General features: G+C 35.8%; 1 protein-coding gene across 3 annotated transcripts in view; it reads left to right on the forward strand.

The window, feature by feature from the left end:
- The window catches only part of PCDH10 (protocadherin 10), a 33,421-nt gene extending 14,868 nt beyond the window's left edge, over window positions 1-18,553 (forward strand). The window contains exons 5-7 of one of the 3 annotated variants that reach the window (XM_027893919.1): window positions 12,527-12,622; window positions 14,546-14,620; window positions 16,941-18,553. In XM_027893919.1, the coding sequence (XP_027749720.1) occupies window positions 12,527-12,622; window positions 14,546-14,580 (131 nt within the window). In that variant the 3' untranslated portion in view covers window positions 14,581-14,620; window positions 16,941-18,553. The remainder of the gene's footprint in view (window positions 1-12,526; window positions 12,623-14,545; window positions 14,621-16,940) is intronic. The other 2 variants (XM_027893920.1, XM_027893921.1) reach the window with 2 other exon arrangements.
- Window positions 18,554-20,321: the final 1,768 nt, after the last annotated feature.

Genomic DNA, 20,321 nt, shown 5'->3' on the forward strand with positions numbered 1-20,321 from the left:
CTGATCATCTTTCTGTCTACATAGTGTTGACTCTTGTCAGTGCTCCTCTGTGCCTTCTGTCTCCTTCCAAAATTTTGCCTCTTTCTTTAGTCGCCTTTCAGCTATGGTTAGGTGATATGAAAGAGTGTGATAGATCTCAAAAAGACCTTCGTAATTCCTTTTGGAGTCTGAGCCAGCTGTAGAGCCCTTGAGTAACACTTTGATCTAATATGTCTTTTCATTCTATTTAGCTGCCTTCTCTATTTTATTAGAGACCGTAATCTCCTTGACTTCAAGAGTTTATGATGTTTATCTGATCCAAATAAGCCAAAGACATTAACATTGCATTACCAACCCTTTTTAAAGCAACAAAGGTCTTTCAGGGCAGCAGATTTGGAATAAAAAAAAAAGAATCTCTCTGAATGGTAATAATTTATTTATTTTTCTAAAACATTCAGTTTTTCAGAGGGGTGCTATGCTGCAGTCCTGATATGTGAAGATCTTTGCTACAGATCATTCTCAGCATAGGCAGCTCAGTTCTCCCTTCTGAATTAGCTGTCCTGGTATTTCAGTCCTTCAGGAGAGGTCTTCTTACTTCTTCAGTCTTTAGATTTGCTTTACTGAAAACTTCCAAATTCAACTACCAGTTCTGATATGTGAAAGCCATTCCTGCAAAACCCATCCTGAGACAATCAGCTCATTTTGTGTAGGTAGAACATCAGGTGTCAATCATCTGGTCATATTCTAAAGTCCAATGTGAGATTTCAGTATGACCTAACAACTCATGAGTCTTTCTTTCCCAAACTGGTCTTTCATCATTTACTTCTACAAAACATTCTTTGGCACTAAGCCATAATTTAGCAGTAGTGATACTGTTACCTCAGTTAAAAGTTTAATTTTAATCTAACAAGTTGGTACATCCTTAAATGGTCTAATAACAACCCAGTTCTAGTGCAGTATGGACATTGACATGATTGTTGTTTTCTGGTGGCACCACAATAGTAGTTCTGTTCTGGTTTGTTGTAGGCTTCGGAGTTTTATTTCAAATAACAATGATGTATTTATTTAGTTGATAGTTTAGGGATTTTAAATTTTGTTACACTAACATAAGTAGTTTTGTTGAACAATGCCCTTACATATAGACATCAGTCTACATTTTACACTTTTCTGGTACAAGGACATAAAAAAATGGAAGTAAAATGTCAGGAGTAACCATATATAACTGTTATTACATAATCCACACTTGAGAATCCAAATTTAGTTTTGCTTTTTTCCCCCTGATCCTCAAAATCTTTACAAAACAAGAATAATGCTTCTCTGGTTTCTTTTCCCTTATTTAATATTTTCTTTAATTTAGATTGTATAGCAAAGAACAGGAGCAAGAAAAAGTGAGTGCAGTAGTTGTAGCACTGAGTAAATAATTTATAATTAATAATTTATTCAATGAATAAAGCAAGAGAAATGCATAAGAGGAAGTTGATTCAGGAAGGAACTTTAGTGGAGCCACTGGGTAATTGCAATTAAAAATTGCAATTAAAAATAAAAACAATTTCAACTTCTTAACACAGAAGACTGTATCAAAGTCAGTTTGTCATTAGAATGATTTTTTATGAGAAGTGATTAAAATATATGAAACAGAACTCTCATTCAGCAAAAATATTGTATAAAAAGTTATAGCATGTATGAAAATGGCCGCATGAAAAATGAGTAGCGAAGAAGAAAATTATATTGCAGAATGCAAAAAAACCTATTTGAACTAAAAGAGTTTCTTAAAAACAGAAAGATTCTAAAACAAAATGATCAGAAAAGAGCATAAAATCTAGCAAGTAAATTTTAGGGTAGTAATTAGTGGACCTAAGAGGGACTTCTTAGAGGAAATAGCCAAAGGCATGTTAGACATATAGACAAGAAATACAGCCAACTTTAAAGGTGTAGGAAGCAAGGAGAGAACTGGTGGGTCTCTTCAGCTGCAGTTAGTGAGGACAGGGATGTGGCAGAGATTCTAAACTGTTTCTTCTCATTTGTATTTACTGAGGAGGGACAGAGAAAGACAGGTGTATTTAGGAAGGCACCCATCCCAGATAAGCATTTCAATTAAATGTGCCAGACTGAGTCATGGAAGAGGATGTTTTTAAAAAACTGGCTAAAACAAATAGGAAGAAGTCAGCGGATTATGTGTTTCTTTAACAAAAGCTAGTAACCAAAGAATGTCAGAAGTTGTGTTTATCATTAAAAAATGTACTAGGAAATCTTGTAAATTAGAGACCCATGAGAAGCCTCAGCATAGTACATAAATTCGTGACTTAGGGGTTTTAGGAACAAAGTAGCTGGCATCTATCCAGGAAAGTCATACAGGACAGATTGTCAATCTATTAGAATTTTGATAAGAGTGAGAATTAATCAATAAAGTATATTTGAACTGTCAAAAAAAAAAGCCCTTGCACAGCTTCTGTGTAGTAGAAGCAACTCCTAAAGTAATCATGTTGTCACAGGGCAAAGCATTACCAGACTCTCTGTGCCTGAGAGGAAAAAATCATAAGGATAAATGGAACATTTCAGCAGAAGCAGAGTTCCCCAAGTGTTTATGCAGAGATCCATGGAGTTTAAAAAATTAATTATCTAGAAACAGCAATGAGAAGAAGGGGGTGGTGTTTGCAGATGACATGAAGTGGTTTAGGTCCATTGAGTCTCTAATAGACTATATATACCCATGGTGTGCAGTGAGGCGTGGTCCAGAAAACCTCGTCTGCTTCCGAGCTAACTCACTCTGGAATGAGAAGCTGCAGAGCTATATCAGCACAGTGAAATAGCTGAGCCAACTCACTCACTGGAGTTGTGCTGGTAGTGAATAGCTGCAAACATTGACTGGGTAGCTCTACGTGGACCTTTCATGGTGCCATATCACTGCGTCTGCCTGGTGATTCCTGCACTATGTTCAAATGTTCAGTGCAGAAACTTAGATAAAAAAGCATGATTTATATAATCATGAGAAACTTGAACTCATCTTGAGGAAAAAGACCATGGAATAATTCCCTTAGAAGTGTCCCCCAAAGTACAAAGCCAGCAAGAAGGAAAAAAAAAAATGCCAGGCTTTAAAAAGGGGTTGAATTGAAAATACACTAAAAAAAGTATTCCAAAACCCTTACACAGAACATGTCACTCTGTTGCTCTAGACAGTCTGTTCATTCCATAGAAACACAGGGCATAACAACAACAATACTGAAAATATTTCTGTGCAAAGTCGTACTAAAAGCTTAGTGCTAATTAATTTAGACAAGCTGTGATAGGGACATGAGGTAAAGGAGGCTGCATGAAAACAGAAGGTGAGCTGGATGCTTTCATTTGCTGTTCTCAATAACGAGAGAGAAGCAAGGCAGCAAAACAGCTGAAGGACAACTAGGTCATGGTCTGATCAGATCATACACATTTGATACAATGATAGCCTTTTGACACAAATAATACAGCAACCTGTCAAACTTTGTGGCATGATTGAAACTAAAGGCTTGATGGTGAGCATTTGGGTGTTCGGTTCTTTGCTGATGGAGGTTTAAGTTATTGCTTGGTTAAGTGAAAACAGCAGCAGCTATATTACAAATTATAATGTAGAAATTACACGAACCCTCATACCTGAAAGGGTTTCCTTATGTTCCGTTATCAAATTTTCACCATGCTGGTCTAATCCATTGGACTCACTCATATAAATATACAAATTCTATATATATTATACTGAGCAGAGTACACTGAAAGTAGATCTCCTTGTACTCTAATATGAACAATATATATTTTTGTGTGTGTTTTAAGTAATTACAATGAGCACAAGTTATAAAATTGTGATGGGATCGGTAAATTGTAGGGGTTTTAAAACAGTTTTCTCATAGAGTGACTCCAGGATACTTCTAATTTGCATACTCTTCTTACTGTGTAACTAACACTTACTACTTCTTATTCATCCATGTGTTTTGAACACTGCCTTTCTGCAGACAGTTAAGAAATTTTCATAATGTCTTGAATGTTCATAAAACATGAAAGAGATTCAGACTTTGATTGGAGAGATAAAATAAGTGAAATAACACCGGTGAGGAAAATTAAATGTAGCTTTTAAACAATTCCTGTATATTTAAAATAAATTCTAACAATTTCTATCTAAATTTTCATTCAGTGATGTTTGTATTATCCGTTATTTTTATAATTAATATTACTATAGTCATCAAAACCCCTAATACAAGATTCAAACCCTGTTGTACCACATTCTGTAGGATATTTAGCAGAGGCTGTCTTCACAATGAATACCTGATCAGTCTGATTCTGCTCTATATCTAATACTTTAAACTATGTCCTGAGACAGTGGAAACAGGAACATTACATCCACCTCAGGAGTATTTTGGTCTATAATTGCTAAGAAATAGCTTTTCTCTTTTTTTAATGTAATTGTGGTTTATTCTAGATGGACAATTCTTTTATAAAACTTTACAGGTTTCCTGAAGTTACCTACTAACACTAGTGATTGAATAATTTTTCTTCCTGTTAAAAAGTTAGAACTTTTTAAAATATACTAAATCGAGTCAAAAATTGCCATAATACATGAACTTCCCAAGCAGAAATGCTTATTTTGCTCTAAATTACTTTGGCAATACGTAATGTACTTTGAAAACAGGTTAAAATAAACTACATAAAGGCACATTTTACTGCAAGGAGGAACAGTGTTTATACAAGGAGACATTCTGGAATAATAATTGTGTTATAAAGTAGCCCCCTAATTAGCTCTGCAACACTTTCTACATACACCCAAGAGTCTTCATTCTCACTGATGGAACTGTATTATTATCATGGTAATTATTACCAACACCATCAATGTACTTTATGTATAAACCAGGATTTTATCATGTTAGGTAGGACACAGAGAATAAAAAAGCTGCACTCTTCCCCAAAGAGCTGGTGCCCGAGCAAAGTGGATTGGAAGGGGGCAAAAAAATCCCTTTGTTTGGACATTTTGATTTGTGTGGCCTGGTTGCTAAACATCAGCACTCCCTTTGGTAGGTGCAGAGTCAAATGATTTGGATGAGACTAGTTAGTGTCAAACAAAGAATTCAAAGGTGAGCTTGGCATCATTCCATGCCTCTCCTTGTCTGGGACTGCCACTGACTCCGCAGTGGGGGTACCGTGGAGGTCTGAACGCAGCTGGGTCTGAGCACAAGTCCTCGTGTTTCTGTGAAAGGACAAATGTAACCTGCTGTTTTTGTTCTACAAAATACTTGTCACCTGCTCAACCTGACCTAAGCAAGTCAAGTTGGTTTACAAATGAAACGAAGAAGCTTTAGGAAAGTCTTTACACGGTTGAATGTTTAGGAGTTGGACCATCATTTTATTTCATATAATCTGCTGCAGAGGTAGCACAGGGCACAGTTTAACTTAGGTCATTATACATCCCCCTGAATTAGATTAGAATAAATGACCTAGAGGAGAAAAATGTTCACGTCTTTGTACCAGGACAAGAAGTGCCTCACAATCCTTTGATTATTTTTCAAAGGCATAAAAAAAGTGCATGTAAATATTTATTGTGTATTTTGATCTAGTTAGGATCATAAAGGCCTATTTCTGCATGCCAGGATATGTAACACAACATTTTCTGCTGATGTTTGACATGAGTATATGAAAAAATATTTTAAGCAAGAAGTCTTTACTGTCTTGAAACAACTTAAAAACAGAAAAGAGAAGGAAATAACAATTTTTTGCATTCAATATGATGGAAGAAGAATTTTCTTTGGTTTTTTTGTTTAGTTACATGTCATTTCTGGAAATTGTTTGGGTGGTCTTTTTGTTGTGTTCTATCACACCTGTGAGGGACATTATAGTATTCCATTTGCATAAACATCAATAACATCTATTTTGAATGGGACACTTGATTAATTTTTAAAAATGAGGCCTGTCTACATTTTTGCTTTTAAAATTAGCCTACTTGATTTCTAATACAAATCAGGTATAGATTTGTGAGCTGTCTGATCCCTTCATTAATCGTTTTTTAACTCAATTCATTATTTTCACACAGACTTGAAGTAGAAAGGCACAGAAGTAAAGGCAAAGAAATTAGCACCAATAAATTGCATATACAAATTACAGTTCTTGGGCTAAGAAGAAAAAAGCATTGCAATTCTGAATTAAAGAAAAAAAAGAAGTTGTAGTAAAACAAAATTTTTATTGCCATGAATGAACAAATGGTAGGTGTACAATCAAAGAGCTGTTCTTTTGTGAATAGTTTTGTGCTCAGAAAGAATGTTAAAATTGTGTGGATATCCTGCATATCCTGCCACAGACAGTGAAGCTCCTCACTTATGTTCAGGAATTCATCTCTGGGACAGGATACAGCTCTCATTTCTGCAGAGATGGGAATGACTTTGCACGAACAAAATTGCCAAGCAGAAGTGGAGGCTGAGTTGAAAAGCCACCTTCTAATAATGCAAAGAAACATAATTGAAAACTTCTCCTTTTCTAAGAAGTCTGATAGAGCATTACCATTTTTGCTTCATTTGAAACAGCGAGATTTATTCACTTACACCTCAATGTGGCTACTTCAGATACATCATGAGTCTTAGGTAAATATTAGGTAAATAAAGCTTACCAAAAAAAAAAAAAAAAAACAAAAACAAACAAGTTAAACCCAAACCTGAAATAAAACAGTTACGCTAATTAAAATACAATAGGGGGACAGCAAGACTGTGATGTATTTTTCCTCATGATTGTAGGTACTCTTATGATTTTTAATAAACCTCTTCTGATGATTCACTGTTCAGTGTTTATTGCATAACCTCTGAAAGGTATTTTTATCTCACATTCACGACTGGTTTGCATTCTTCATCCAAATGTATTCCTCTTGCAGCTCTTGCTCAAGGGGAGAACACACAGAGAGCGTTACTGCAGCAATAGAAAGCAAATGGATAGTTCAGAAAGCCAAATTAGAAAGGAATATATAAATATACATAGATAACTTGGCTGTAGCCCAACAAAACCTATAAATTGCATTATTTTAATCAATTTTTATGGGAATAATGAATATGAGAAAAAGAAATAAGCATTCTTCTTTTAATTTTAAAGCACAGGTGTCAGGTCTTATATTTAGATAATATTTGCTTCAATTTCTGTGTGGCCTTGAACAGAATTAACAGTACCCAGTTCTGTACAAAATCCTGATTAAAAATTGTGCCCACTTTCAGATTTACATAACATCTTTTATGTCTGATGTCTTTAGAGCTCTTTACAACTACAGTGCAGGAAAATAATTGAAAAAGTTTTTTAAAAAAGAGTAACTTTTATTTGAAAGAAAATGATATTTTAGTTTGTTTTAAAAAATACACAATTTGAATCATTTCTTTTCTTCTAATAGCTGTAAAAGTCTGTATTTGCCAGTTCTGACTGGAACACATAGAAATCTTGTATATCTTAACTATCTCAGACTAGTGCTATATTTATTCATTTATGTCAATTTTGAGAGTGCTTATGTCTGCTGTGAACATACCATCTGTGGAGATGGTTTTTTTTTCTAAGTGATGAACTACCATTTTCTGGATTCCTACCAGTGGAATATGAAGAAGCAGAAAGATTGCTTGAAACTTTAAAGTAAATTTTAAGATTACTGTGTAACACTGATTTAAAATTCCAAAATGCCTCTTGTCCTATAAATCTAAATCCTGCAACAAAAGTAATTTAGCCTCTTAGGGACACGAGATTCTTTGGAAAGCAATGAGATGTTTGCTGTTAAAATTTTCAAAGGCACTGAAGTTATTTATTTTTGATAGGCAAATTCTATTAATTATAAATAAATGCTGTTCTTCAATATACAGACCTCCTTATTGTGACAGTCAGGAGCTGGAGAACTGAACACGTGCTTAATCTTGGGTCTGTGCACAGCAAAGTCTTTTCCTTTCTGCTTGCCTCCATCCAAGGAACTTCTTGGCTTGCAGAGCAGAGGAAATTATACTTGTTTTGGATCTTTTGCTGTACACAATAGCTAATTTTCCACAGTCATTTCTGCTGCTTTAAGTTTTGAGGGCTTTCTTTTTTTTTTTGTTTGTTTTTTCCCCTTGACCAAAGTAGGAAAAATAGGAAAAACCATTTAAAGAATGCAGCAAATATCCACTAACAGAGGGAGCTGCATCTGTTTATGGTGTTTGGACAAGCACACTGTGGGGATCAGTGTTGCTGTTTATCTGGCAAGGCTGTAAACAGCTCTATTTGTGCACCAGCCACTGAGAATCCACAGTTTCGTGCTAGCAGTGGAACGATTGCTGCTGGGAAGTAACTGTGAATGTATTTGTTTTAGAAACATAGTATGGTGAGGTCAGAAGAGTGAAAAATTACATATTGGTACTGTCTTGCAGAGGAAGGAGGAGATAGAATTAGAATATTAGAATTTTTAACTTCAGTACCTAGTGAAATGTTGGAAGAACTAAATCTGATATGGATTCACTGAAAATCCAGACTCTTCTGAGGTGATTTGATTTCTCTCTTCAATTTCTTTATGGGTTGAAGAAAGGGGAGACATTTGCAGAACTTGCTTCCCAAATTCTGCCTGAAAGTTACATGCATGCATGGGTTGCGAGAGGAAATCTGCATTTCTTGCATACACATGAATCTATTTCATATGTGTGAATGATGCTATTTTACGTGACACTTTCACAGGTTATCAGAAGTAATGTAGATTAGAAAGGAGAAATAAAGGATGCGGAGTAGATTCACCCAAGAAGTTACAGGGGTGGCAGACTCCTGTTTTTGCGAGCGAGCCGAGTCTTCTGACTTTATCTTTTCACCTGCAGCATCACAGCTGCATTCAGCCCTGGAAAAGGATTCATTATGAAACTGCTGGAACACAACCTTTCTTTATTCATAAGGAATTTTATAGATGCTGATATTGTGGATTCATCTTTTGTGAGAGTAAAATTCTGTCACTTTGTGACTTTTTTAGTTGCCTATTTGGGCTTTAATTTGACATCCATCTATTCTCAATTGGAATTTAGATGACAATTGAATGGAGCTGCACACAGCTGTGGGCATTGATAGGAACTGAGATCTAAAAGGGTTCTACCTTACAAATGAGATGCAGTAATAACTTTTTTCTGCTCTACGTGAGATAGAGGACAGTGTGCTTTGTACTTCCAATATTCTTTATGGCTGCTCTATTGAATTAAATAGGATCCTTCCCACCAGTGGAATGTCTGTACTCTTACCCTCTCTGTCCTGCCTTTAGCCTCTGTCAACTCACTTTTTTCCCTAACAAGTCTGGGAAATGGTGCCAGGAACCATTCCTGAAAGCAGATTAAATATGATCACACTCTATGGCCCCCAATATATTGCTTGATATGGCTGAGAAATTTTAATAATGTGGATATAAATCATTCCATTCTGGTAGTCTTAAGTGACAAAGAATGGTGATGGGCAAACTGAATTTATAGATAGAAACCAAGCCAATATGTGTTTTTGAAAAAGAGAAGTTTTGAAAGGCTTGTGAGAAGGTTATGTGATACACTTGAGTGTGTTATCTTGGTAAACTGGGAAGGGCTCTGAAATCAGAGTGTATGCTGCTCATGAAAAGCAGTATGCTTTAGAAACAGAAAATAAAACTTTCATAAAAAGAGTCGGAACATAACCTGTCAGGTCCTAATGACACCTAATCCCTGCTAAGAGTGTGGGAAAAAACATCACGGCAAACATAAATTGTCTAGGAGTACACATTGTGATGCTGACATAATGCTGTAATGCATGTCATCTTATGTAAGAACAAGTAAATTTAATTATTTCAGGCCAAATCCAGCATGAATAATTTAGGCACCTCTGAAGGCCACCAAATGGTGATCTACTGTCTGCTTCTCCCTTGAATCTATAGGGAACTTAGGCACTTCAGAGCAATTTAGGAGGAGGGTTCCTATCCCTCCTCCCCAGGGCACTGAAAATTTTAAGTCAGCCTTTAGTGTATTGGTTAACCCTCAAACTGACATGTTAGTTTTTGGGCTTGTCAGTTTAACGAGATATATACTGTAGCTTTTGGGAGAGTGCAGTAAAAATAATGAATTTTGAAAAAAAAAACAAAACACCCCCAGAAACACGTAGAGGAAGAAGAAAAGAAGACTGAGGAGAAGAAATGATTGTTACTTGCAAGCACATAAGCAAATTTTATTAGGAAAAAAAAAGGAATCAAATATTGGTATTACTAAGGATAGTATCAAAATTATTAGCTTACAATAAGTAAGTTGGGAAGAATGTGAATTTGCTATTAGAACATGTATCCAGTTACAATAAGTTGTTGAGGGAGAATTTGGAAATATTTTTAGGGAATATGTTCTTTGCTGTAAGTTTGACATACATCAGGAGTAATTTAGGAGTTATTTAACTGGTCTTAATACAGTACATAATTATAAGAACTCTTACAGAGTTAAATATTCCATGATTGTCTGACTATAATGGTGATGTCATGTATTATCTTGAGAATTTTCAGGTAGATAACCATTATAATGGTTATAATAGTACGGAAAGACAAAGATGCTTTATTCCCACTGCATCTTGTGGGAAAACTGTCTTTGTATTTTTATGGTACATTATAGAATGTAGCTTAGCACTTTCTGTGCTGAATTGTAGTAACTAAAAAGCATTGTTTTGGTAGTAAATAATGGCAACCAGAGATAAATCATATCTGACATCTGCTGTGCCACTGGGCTGTTGCTAACGGTGGAAAAGAAAATTGTCAGCATTGAGAACAGAAAATCAAATGCACATAACAGTATCTTGTGTGCCACAGAACATTGATGACAAAATCCAGGACTTGATTCAAAAGACAATCCTTCTTAGTCATGTGCTTAATGTAAAGCACATGTTGATTAAGGTCAGTGCTTAAACTTAAGCCTATGCTCGAGGCTAGTCCTAAATAGAGAGAAATTTTATCTAGTGCTTACACAAACTGGGACTTGGATAGTTATTCTTAAGAACTGAAAAGTTATTTGTTTTGGTTTGGTGTTTTTTTTTCAGATAATCAGCTAAATCCACGTAACATACAAATCTCAGAGAACTCAATAGCAGCAGAGAAACATTATTTCAGTGACTTTCATGATGTATCAGCATTTGTATCAGGCATCCCACTTGCCATATGAAAACAGTTAACCAAAACACATTCCAAACATCAAAATATCCTTTAAGAATGTTTCTTCCAATCTTGAAATTAAGCTAATAGGCAGTATGTGTAAGTCAGCAATTTGGTCAATACATTTTTTTTCAATAAAGCTGTGTAAGTTGTTGGTCTAGAACACGATGTTCAGATTTGGAAAGTGGCAGTTTTATATTGCAAAGTGCAATTTTTGCCCACTTTTCCTGGAGTAGGTAATGTTGTTTGTCATGTTCTTTCAGTTACGGCCAGTGGAGCATCCAACACTGTCAAATTTTGGCATGGTTGGAAATCCTTGTTTCTTGAATTGGTTTAAGTGAATATAAATATGGAAATGTGCTTAGTGGAGGACAAAGAAAAGGAAAATATATGTGGTCACATAGTTTTCTTTGGACAAAAGATGGGGGGGGTTGCATAATCATATCTGATCTAGAAGTAGAGATGTACTCTCGAAGGAAAGGTTTTAATGGTCTATGGGGGTTATTTATTCAGCTAAAAGCAAGCCTGTTTCCAGAAAAGTTTCAGTGCAACAATTAAAAACTTTTCCATTTTGTCCTACTCTAATTTATTCACAGCCTGAAGACCTGATGCTCACAATTGGGTTTTTTGTTTCACATGAAATCTGGGTAATTGTACCCATCAGTCCAAATGCTCTCGGTTTATTTTAGAAACAATATTTATATCTTGGGTTTTGTAGATCCCAGCAGGAACATTTCAGCCATACTGAGTGGCATATCGTTATCAGGGACAAATTCTGCCCTGGGGCAGCTGACAGGTTCACGTGTGGGAGATTCTCCTGCCTTCCCTGTCTTGTTATATGCTTAAATTGGACAGACAGGGTGTGGCCTCATTCTTACCTTACACCTGAAGGACTTTCCAGACATACATAGAGCACACAAACAGTGGTCAGCAGAGCCAGTGAATTCACTGGCATTAAGGGAGGGTTGATTTATTTAACTATTTATGAATATTTTCGAGTAAAAAAGTAAGTATGTTCCATCTCTTTTTAAAAAAAAAAACCAAACATACAGATTGTGTAAAATGTAACAAGGGCATCTGGAATGCAAGCTATTTTATCCAGGTGTGCTCTACAGAATACATAGATTTGAAGCACAAAATCTATTCACTAAAGCCTTGAAAGAAAAGAAAAAGTTCCCTTTAATTGATGAGGAAAAGATATATGAGAAAAATGCTAGTTTCATATTTGTGTACCAAAGTTTATTTGGCTGGATAAGACAATCTCTATTTATAATGGCATTAATAGAATTTTCATAGCATATTGTTAGCAATGCTTTAACAAACTTTTTTAAGTAACAGCTCATTTTAAAAAGAAAAAAGGCTTTATGGATTGAAAAAGGTACTGAATTGACACCTGCAATGACTGGAATACTTTTTTATCCACAGAACATGGGTGGCAGCAGAATAATCCCCATCCTCCATCCCCCAGCCCCAGCCCCAGCCGTGTGTCTCACCCTTTACCTGGATGCACCGCTACGAAGGGTGAGGGAGCTATGGCAGTTTACTCTGCATTCCCATTCTCTTGTTGACCTCTTTCCAAAAAATACAGCTGCTGATATCTCAACTTGAGCTCCAAGTTAGCTGGAACAGCCAGGTTATTTAATAGAGAATACCTTCTTCCAGTGTTAGGTCCTGGTCTCTTCTCAGTTGGGCTGAGTTAGACTGGAATGATGAGTTTGTAGTCTGTTGGTTGTCACTAGAATTGTCCATTTATGCCTCTGTTGAAGCTAATGGAATTTAGTGAAGAGCCATATTTCATCTACTACAGGTATCATAGAGATTGTAAAGCAAACTATCAAAGTAAAAAGATAGTTAAAATTAATAATGCACATTCAAAACCAACATTGCCGTAACACATAGGAGGTAATTAACTCCTTTTAAAATTATTGCTCACTACAAATGAAGCCAGACTAGCTGAGCTGTTTCTGAGTGAAACACAGGAGGTTACAGCTTTCTGTGTTCCTTGTGTTGTGTGGGGAACTCCTGAGTGGGTGGCATGGTGGAGCACACAGCTTTTACAGGGGACACACAGGAAAATGCAGTGAGTTGAGTGCTTGCGTAGAAGGCCATTTATGAAAGCCTATATGAAGACAAATATTGCTCAGATATTGTGTGAACTCAAAGAATTTGGATCTGAAACAGAAGGTGACAATTTACATACTGGCTTTTCTCCAGTTCTCGTGTTGCATTGCTTTATTTATTTATTTGTTTGTTTGTTTATTTATTTATTTATTTAAAAGAGAGGGGTTTAGGTCATCTTTCTGCTAAGTGAAGGGGGATCAGGAGTATTTCTGAAACAGCAGAAGGCTGCCTGGCATTTGCTATTCTTTGGAGATTTTATTATCGAGGGGTTCATGTGGTTCTTCAGGCTGTTGGCACTCGGGGGGACTCCACAGTTGTTCCATAAAGATACAATGCTGTGGGAGTTTATAGAGCTCTTAAAAATAGTCCAGAGGGAAAGTGACAATAGTTATAAAAGGTGTAGGGTGTGTTTTCTTTCTCTGCTTGTGTTGCCAGCTCTGGAGGGAAGCAGTGGGCCCTTTCTCTGTCCTCGATAGATTAGCTACCACTGCTAAGCAGGAAAAAAATTTGATTTGCAGAATTTGAAGGTGTTCCAAGTACAGGCAATCCCTCCTAGGCTTTGCCAAAAGAGGAAATGTACCTGCCTGTACTCATGGCTATAAAGTAGTAATCCGACATCAAGTTTGGATGCGATAGGATGATTCACAACAGGCTCAAAGGAAGATTTACTAAAGAGACTGGGACTTTGCAGTATTTTCTGTTCATTTCTGGTCCTTGAGCTAGGAATAATCACTGCATACTTTATTTTCTCTCCTGCTTCTTATGTTAGTTTCTTTTTCTGTTCGTCTACCACCGATGTCTTTACATGTCTTCTCCTGTCAGTTTACACAGAACTAGCTCACCGTGGATGGGAGGCTTCCTAGTGTGTACTGAGCATCAAATGAATCTTAATATATTTTTGCTGGGTTTTATTTTGTTTTATTTTATTCCATATAAATTTTATGCATTAAACACTCTCAGTGTAACGCTCACAATCTTCGTGCAGGTTTGGGGAAGGATCAATAGTCAGCACAGCACAAATCCCATAGTCTAAGAACTTTAATTGTAATACTTGTTCACATCAAACACTGTTAGAATATATGTACAAATAGTATAATTACATTAGCAGAATTATGAAACTGCTTAGTATTAAAGCCCTCTTTCTGGCTAGTACACATACTCACACAGACTTGAAGCTTCCCTGTGTATTAGTAAGAGTTCAGACCAGGAGATAAAACAGGGATGAAAGAGAGAGCTGTGATCTCAGAGGAGATATTAGGCACCAGAAATTATGGTGTTCTTTTTCCAGCTCTTACACTGACTCTGATACTTCCATTTCTATAGCACTTGCCATCTCTGGATCTCAAAGTGGATTATAAAGAATAGTGATTTAAACCTTCCTGCACCTCTAGGAGATAGGTAAGCAATATTATTCCCATTTTACAGATGGAGAAGTTGTGATACAGAGAGGCTTAGTGTTTCTTATTAAAAGTTTATTTATGACCACATATGCATGCACACACACAGAGCCAGAAACAGAAGTCAGAATATTCATTGCCCTCTGTTTTAAGCTAAGTCCATCCTCCTTTCCATTTAACCTCTCTGATTTATATTCCCCATCTGTAAAAAGACGGAAACTGGTATAGATATGGAGAGATTTGCTTGCACAAAAATTTCTGTGCAAAACCAGAAAAAAACCTCCAAACAAACATGGAGTACAGAAATTGCCTTTGAAATCCAGTGCATTTAATGTGTTGGCAGAGGATATGTTAGGATTTGGGAAAAGGATTTTTGTAGATGGGGAGAGTTGCGGGTGTTCTGCACCCTAATGCACAGCATTTAGTTATTGCTATAAAAAGGGCCTGATTGTTTTGTAAAATAAGCATATTAACTGAAGATTAAAAATTTTAAAATGCATCAGTTTACGTGGCAAAAGGCCAGACACAACCAGTAACACAATCTCTGTATTATCTGCAAGGTGGTGCCACATCAATCTTACCAAGGCACCGTGTCAGATGGGAGTGGGGCAGTAGTGCTGCATGAAAGCAGTGACTGCCCCCACTGCATCTCTGTATATCTTTCTCCCATCAAAGTCCTCCTGTGTCTGTAGTGCAGCACGAGTTCCTCAGTGGCAGCCACCAATCTAGACGACTATGCTTAAATATTTACAAGAGAACCAAAATTACTACTGAACTTCTGGGAAAAAGTTTACAAGATCCAATATAAGTTTTGCTATTTTTATTACTGTTGTTGGAGCGATGGTTTCTTGTAATATTTAAAAAGATACTTTAAAAGATGTCTAGAAACTTGATTAATCTGATCACAAACTGCATCAAAATATCATGAAGGTTCTGATCTCATTAATCTTTACTACAATGTTTAAAAAATATCTCAGTGGAAGCTTTTAAAAATTCTTTCTAATTCTGCTATTAATTTGCTACAGAATTGAAACATCCAAAACACTGTATATTAGATGTTTTAATTTTAATGCTAATAACACATCTGGCAATTGTCTGTATGTTGCAAAGAAAGCTTATACAGAAATGTTTCTAACATTTTCTTGTGTGCATCCTATGGTATAGGCAGTCTAGATTAGGTGAGCATACAACACCATGGTAACATTTGCCTGTAAGTAATCTGACTTCCCTGTGATGCAGTAGATAGATTTCATACCTTTACTAGTGAATAAATATATAGGGAATAACTGCAGCTAATGTATATATTTATGTTAAATGGAACGGAGACTGGATGTGTTTATGTGTCAACATGCAGACATCAACCTGTATGTATGGATGGCTTGATTCAAAGTTTCGTTTGGAAGATAAGATTCCTTTTTGTTTTAGTTGTAACACTTCGTGCACAGAAATAGACGTAATTTCAGGTAGGGATTTAGTTGATGGGGAGCTAAGGTAAAACTTGATTTTATCATTACAAGCTTTACTAAATAATAATTATGACGATGCTAATAATAATACTTCAGCAAGTGAGTTAATTCCTTGTTTTCATGTGTGACTGAGATCAGAATTTAACCCAGGGTCTTCCTGAATGCCAGTACAAATCATATCTTACCTTTGCTCCCAATTACAATTAAAATAGCTGGTGTCTTGAGGTAATATATCTACCACAGCTGGTGGATTAGGATATGGCTTTGCTAATGCACTGACCTTCTTCATCCGTGTAACACGAGTTAATTTCCAGCCTGACAGTAAATGCTGAAATTTGAATTGTAGCACTAATGCACCATTTTTTCGTCTGTCAAACCAGACTAAAAGGTCATTTGGTGATGAGGATAATGGTTCACTTTGAAAGAGAAGGAAAACCAGCTTCTGAATCTTTGGGGGAATTCTAGCTCTTGCTTCAAATAACAAGCTGAACTAGGGAAAAATTAGGCTGTGAAATTCCAGTAATACTGAACCGTAAGTCTGACTATTTGCCTTTCTTTCTACCGATTCCGTACAGGCACACTGAAATACTTGCTATGACATGTTAGACAGAATAATAAAACAGCCTGTGAAATTTGGTATTCTGGCTATCAAGCCTCAAAAAGACTTTTCTCTGAAAAGTGAATCTACATTAAGCTGTTTGCTATATTGGGAATTCGAAGCGGCAGTTTGTGACAAGTTTTGATTGTTTCCGTACCCTCTAAGACATACTAAACCTAAGAACTGTTGGAGACTGATTTTTTTCTTTCTTTATTTTTTTTTTTTCTCTCAGAAGTGTCTTTCTTTCTTTCCCGCAGCACGGAAAAGGATATGCTAGTCACTTCTACAGGACTTACCTGAAGCAGCATGATTTGCACAAAAGTCGACCAACAAAAAGCATCAACTTTCAACTTCATTATCTTGGCCATCCAGTTCTGTGTAACTGAAGGATTTGTGTGCTGTTGGAGACACCATGGCCAACAATAGGACCTAATTGCTCTCAGCAGGCCTGAGAAATGAGTTGAAATGTGTAGAACTGTAGAAACTTCAGAGGCAACTGATCTTGCCTCTCTGATCAGTGTGTGCCTGTTTACAGCACTATATATCTTTCTCTCTCCAAAATGTCACTGAGCCCTTTAGATGTTTATATTCACCACAAGAAGCCAATCGTACAGATAAAAGAGATGTGCATTATAAATGCAATATCACTGTTTTAAACTTGACTGTTTTATATTATTTTTGTGTGATCGAGTGTTCCCCAAACTATTCCAACTTTACAAGAGAGATTGTGATCATGTTCTTTTCACCTGTGGGTCATAAAAATGTTGTTAATCTGAAGACCCACAGAATTATCAAAGACATTCTGTAGTTTATACACCGTGTTGCAAAGTGTTTACTGTACTATTTCAAAGCTTCTAAATAAATATAAAATATATATATATTATATTATATATAATTTTCCGAAAATCGTGGTACAACTTAGTTGATTTTTAAATGGATTCATACAGTCTACACCATACACTAAAGTGAGAAGATAATTCAGGGTTCCTAAGCTATCCTTGCTAAAAACAAAAATAAAATAAACCTTTAATAGTACTTCCCCAATATTCGTATTTTGGTCAATCCCGTTTTTCTTGTTAAAATAAAAAAAAAAAAAAAAGCTGTAAGCAACAACATTTTGTCAAAAAATTGTAATGAATTTTCAATGCCAAAGATGCAGCTGTCAATATTACCCGAATGAGCGCTATGTACTATCAGAGGTATAAATCACTCTCCATTATTTTGCTTATGTTTCTATGGTTTTTAATTTGGAATCACAAAATCTTTTTTAAGGCTCTATAAATTCACCTGTATATGTTGTTAAAAAGAACACTGGGTGTCTGTACATTTTGCAATGTAAGATATAATGTAAGTGAAGTTAAGTATTTTAAGAAAATCATCCCAAGCTCATAAATACTCATACATACATACGTACATACACACACACAAACACCCACACATCTCTCTTTGACATAGTTTTGTGAAACTATACAAATATATTGCCTAAAAATATTTCTCTTGTGGCTAGGAATAGTTGTTGATAGAATTGAAATTACAAAGGCAAAGTATATGCCAAACTATTGACTCTTTTATCACAAAGGAGATTTCCAATTAGGAACATGGCACATTCTCAGCTGACCCCTCTCCCATTGGAGTAAAAGTGGTATTGGCCACCATCTTTGTTGGGAAAAGGATTAAGCCCTTGCATATAATCTTTATGTTCTGTAATAATTCTGTGGTCTGAAACAGTATCTTAGAGCGTTTCTTTTCTATGAAATATTGAAAAAAAAGTAAAATTTCAAAGGTAAAGTTTAAAATTACTTTCATGTCCATGGAGTTTAAGTACCATTTACTAAATGTAAAAATCTAGTAAAATGTTTTTTTCTTTTTTTTTTTTTTTTTGTATTGTGGTTTTTTTCCCCCACTGTATCTTAATACATCAAAATATCGAAAACAAATGAGAGCACACTATGTTATCAACCAATGTTTAGCCAAATAGGAACCAATCCATAGTGATGATTTAGTACTAAGATAAGAGAAAATGTCCCATTGATTGCAGTGGAATTTGGATCATGCCATTATATAGGAATTCTGCTGTTCCCACCAATGCTGCCGCAGGATGAATGTGTGAGAAGCCACTGCCATGCTGTGATAGAGTTTGGGTTTCTTCCTTTTGTTTGTTGGTTTTGGTTTTTCTTGTGGTTTATAATGACAGTTTCTATTAGGTAGGAGGATATAAATCACCTGTGTGGAAACTGCCCTGCTATGGATCCAAACCAATTGCTTATCAAATTGCAAGAGTTCTTTGTACAGCCGGTGGACCAAACCCTGAAGGTTAATTTTATAGTCCAAACAAAAAAAATATGCTTGTTGAACACTTTTAAAGTGTACATCTATGACCATTTGTATAACTGCAAATTATTTTATGGGATCCTTATAAAAATGTATATATTACACAAAACCCAAACAAACGAACAACAACAATAGCTGTTGATTGAGCAAACACAACAGTGAATTGTTCCTCAAGCCGTAGGTAGTGCAACTTGTAATCGCCTACAGGCATTGTTAATTTTATGAAGAAAAGCAATGAGATTTGTGACAAGTATTTCATTTAAAGGGGTTTGTTATATTATTATCTCTGCTTTTAAAGCAAGAAAGTTCATGCCCTTCTTAAAACTGTTTTTTTCTTTGTTTCTAACTTTTTAATATGGACATTTACTGTAAATTATGGTCTTTCGGAAGAAAAGGAAATGTTTTTCTTTTTCATGAACAGTTGAAGTGTTTTTATTTAATGAAACTACCTTCACATTTTGTATGCCATTTTTTCTGAAAAATCAACTGTATCATGCCCTGTCATTAATTTCCAAAAGTGAACTCTTACCATCACTAGTTGATGTACACACACATTTATTTATCTTTTTTATTTCACATTAAATACCGTAGAGACTGCTCCATGTATACACAGAAATCCTTCTGAGTTCTCTGATAGAGTCCCAGAGGGAATCATGCTAGCGTACAGAACTGTCAAGGAAAAGGAAGATTTTAGGTGCTACAGCCTGAGCTCTCGAGACAAAGATGTAGCTTTTGCCGATTTCCCTGGCTCACTGTGAATTTTAGTACAGTAACATTTGATGATACAAGCCTTAGGACACATTAAAAACCAAATTGGGCAGTACAGAGGCTCAATTTCTCCCATTTCTTTGTTTTAGTGGGGAAGAGACCTGTTGCATCCAGCCAACTCCCACTGAAATTGTCTTGCTCAGCATCTCCCATGTATTCCATCATGCTACTAGTGCCTATCTGCAGAGATAGGTATGTAAATGCCTTTAAACATCAGCTTTTATATTTGCCTCTTCCTTTAAGCATATGTGGTGCAAATGTTGAAGGATTCTGATTTGTGTATTGGACACAACAGTGAACTGAAGTAATCAGGAAACATTCAGATTGGATATTAAGGGGAAATACCAATACCCATAAAACTGAGATAAGGAAGGTTCTGAGATCTCCTCCATTAAAGGTTTTCAAAACCAGTTCAAAAATACCTGTCAGGGATGATAAAAGGGTATTTAAACTTGCCTCAGAGAAGAAGCATGGACTAGGCTCTCAGTCTTGTTCTGTAATGTTCCTAGTAGGGCGTGCTAAGCTTTGGAGGATGTGAT

The sequence above is a fragment of the Empidonax traillii genome, unplaced genomic scaffold, assembly GCF_003031625.1.
Source record: "Empidonax traillii isolate 1590-97213 ecotype Southwest subspecies unplaced genomic scaffold, ASM303162v1 scaffold411:size1093445, whole genome shotgun sequence".
Lineage (NCBI taxonomy): Eukaryota > Metazoa > Chordata > Aves > Passeriformes > Tyrannidae > Empidonax > Empidonax traillii.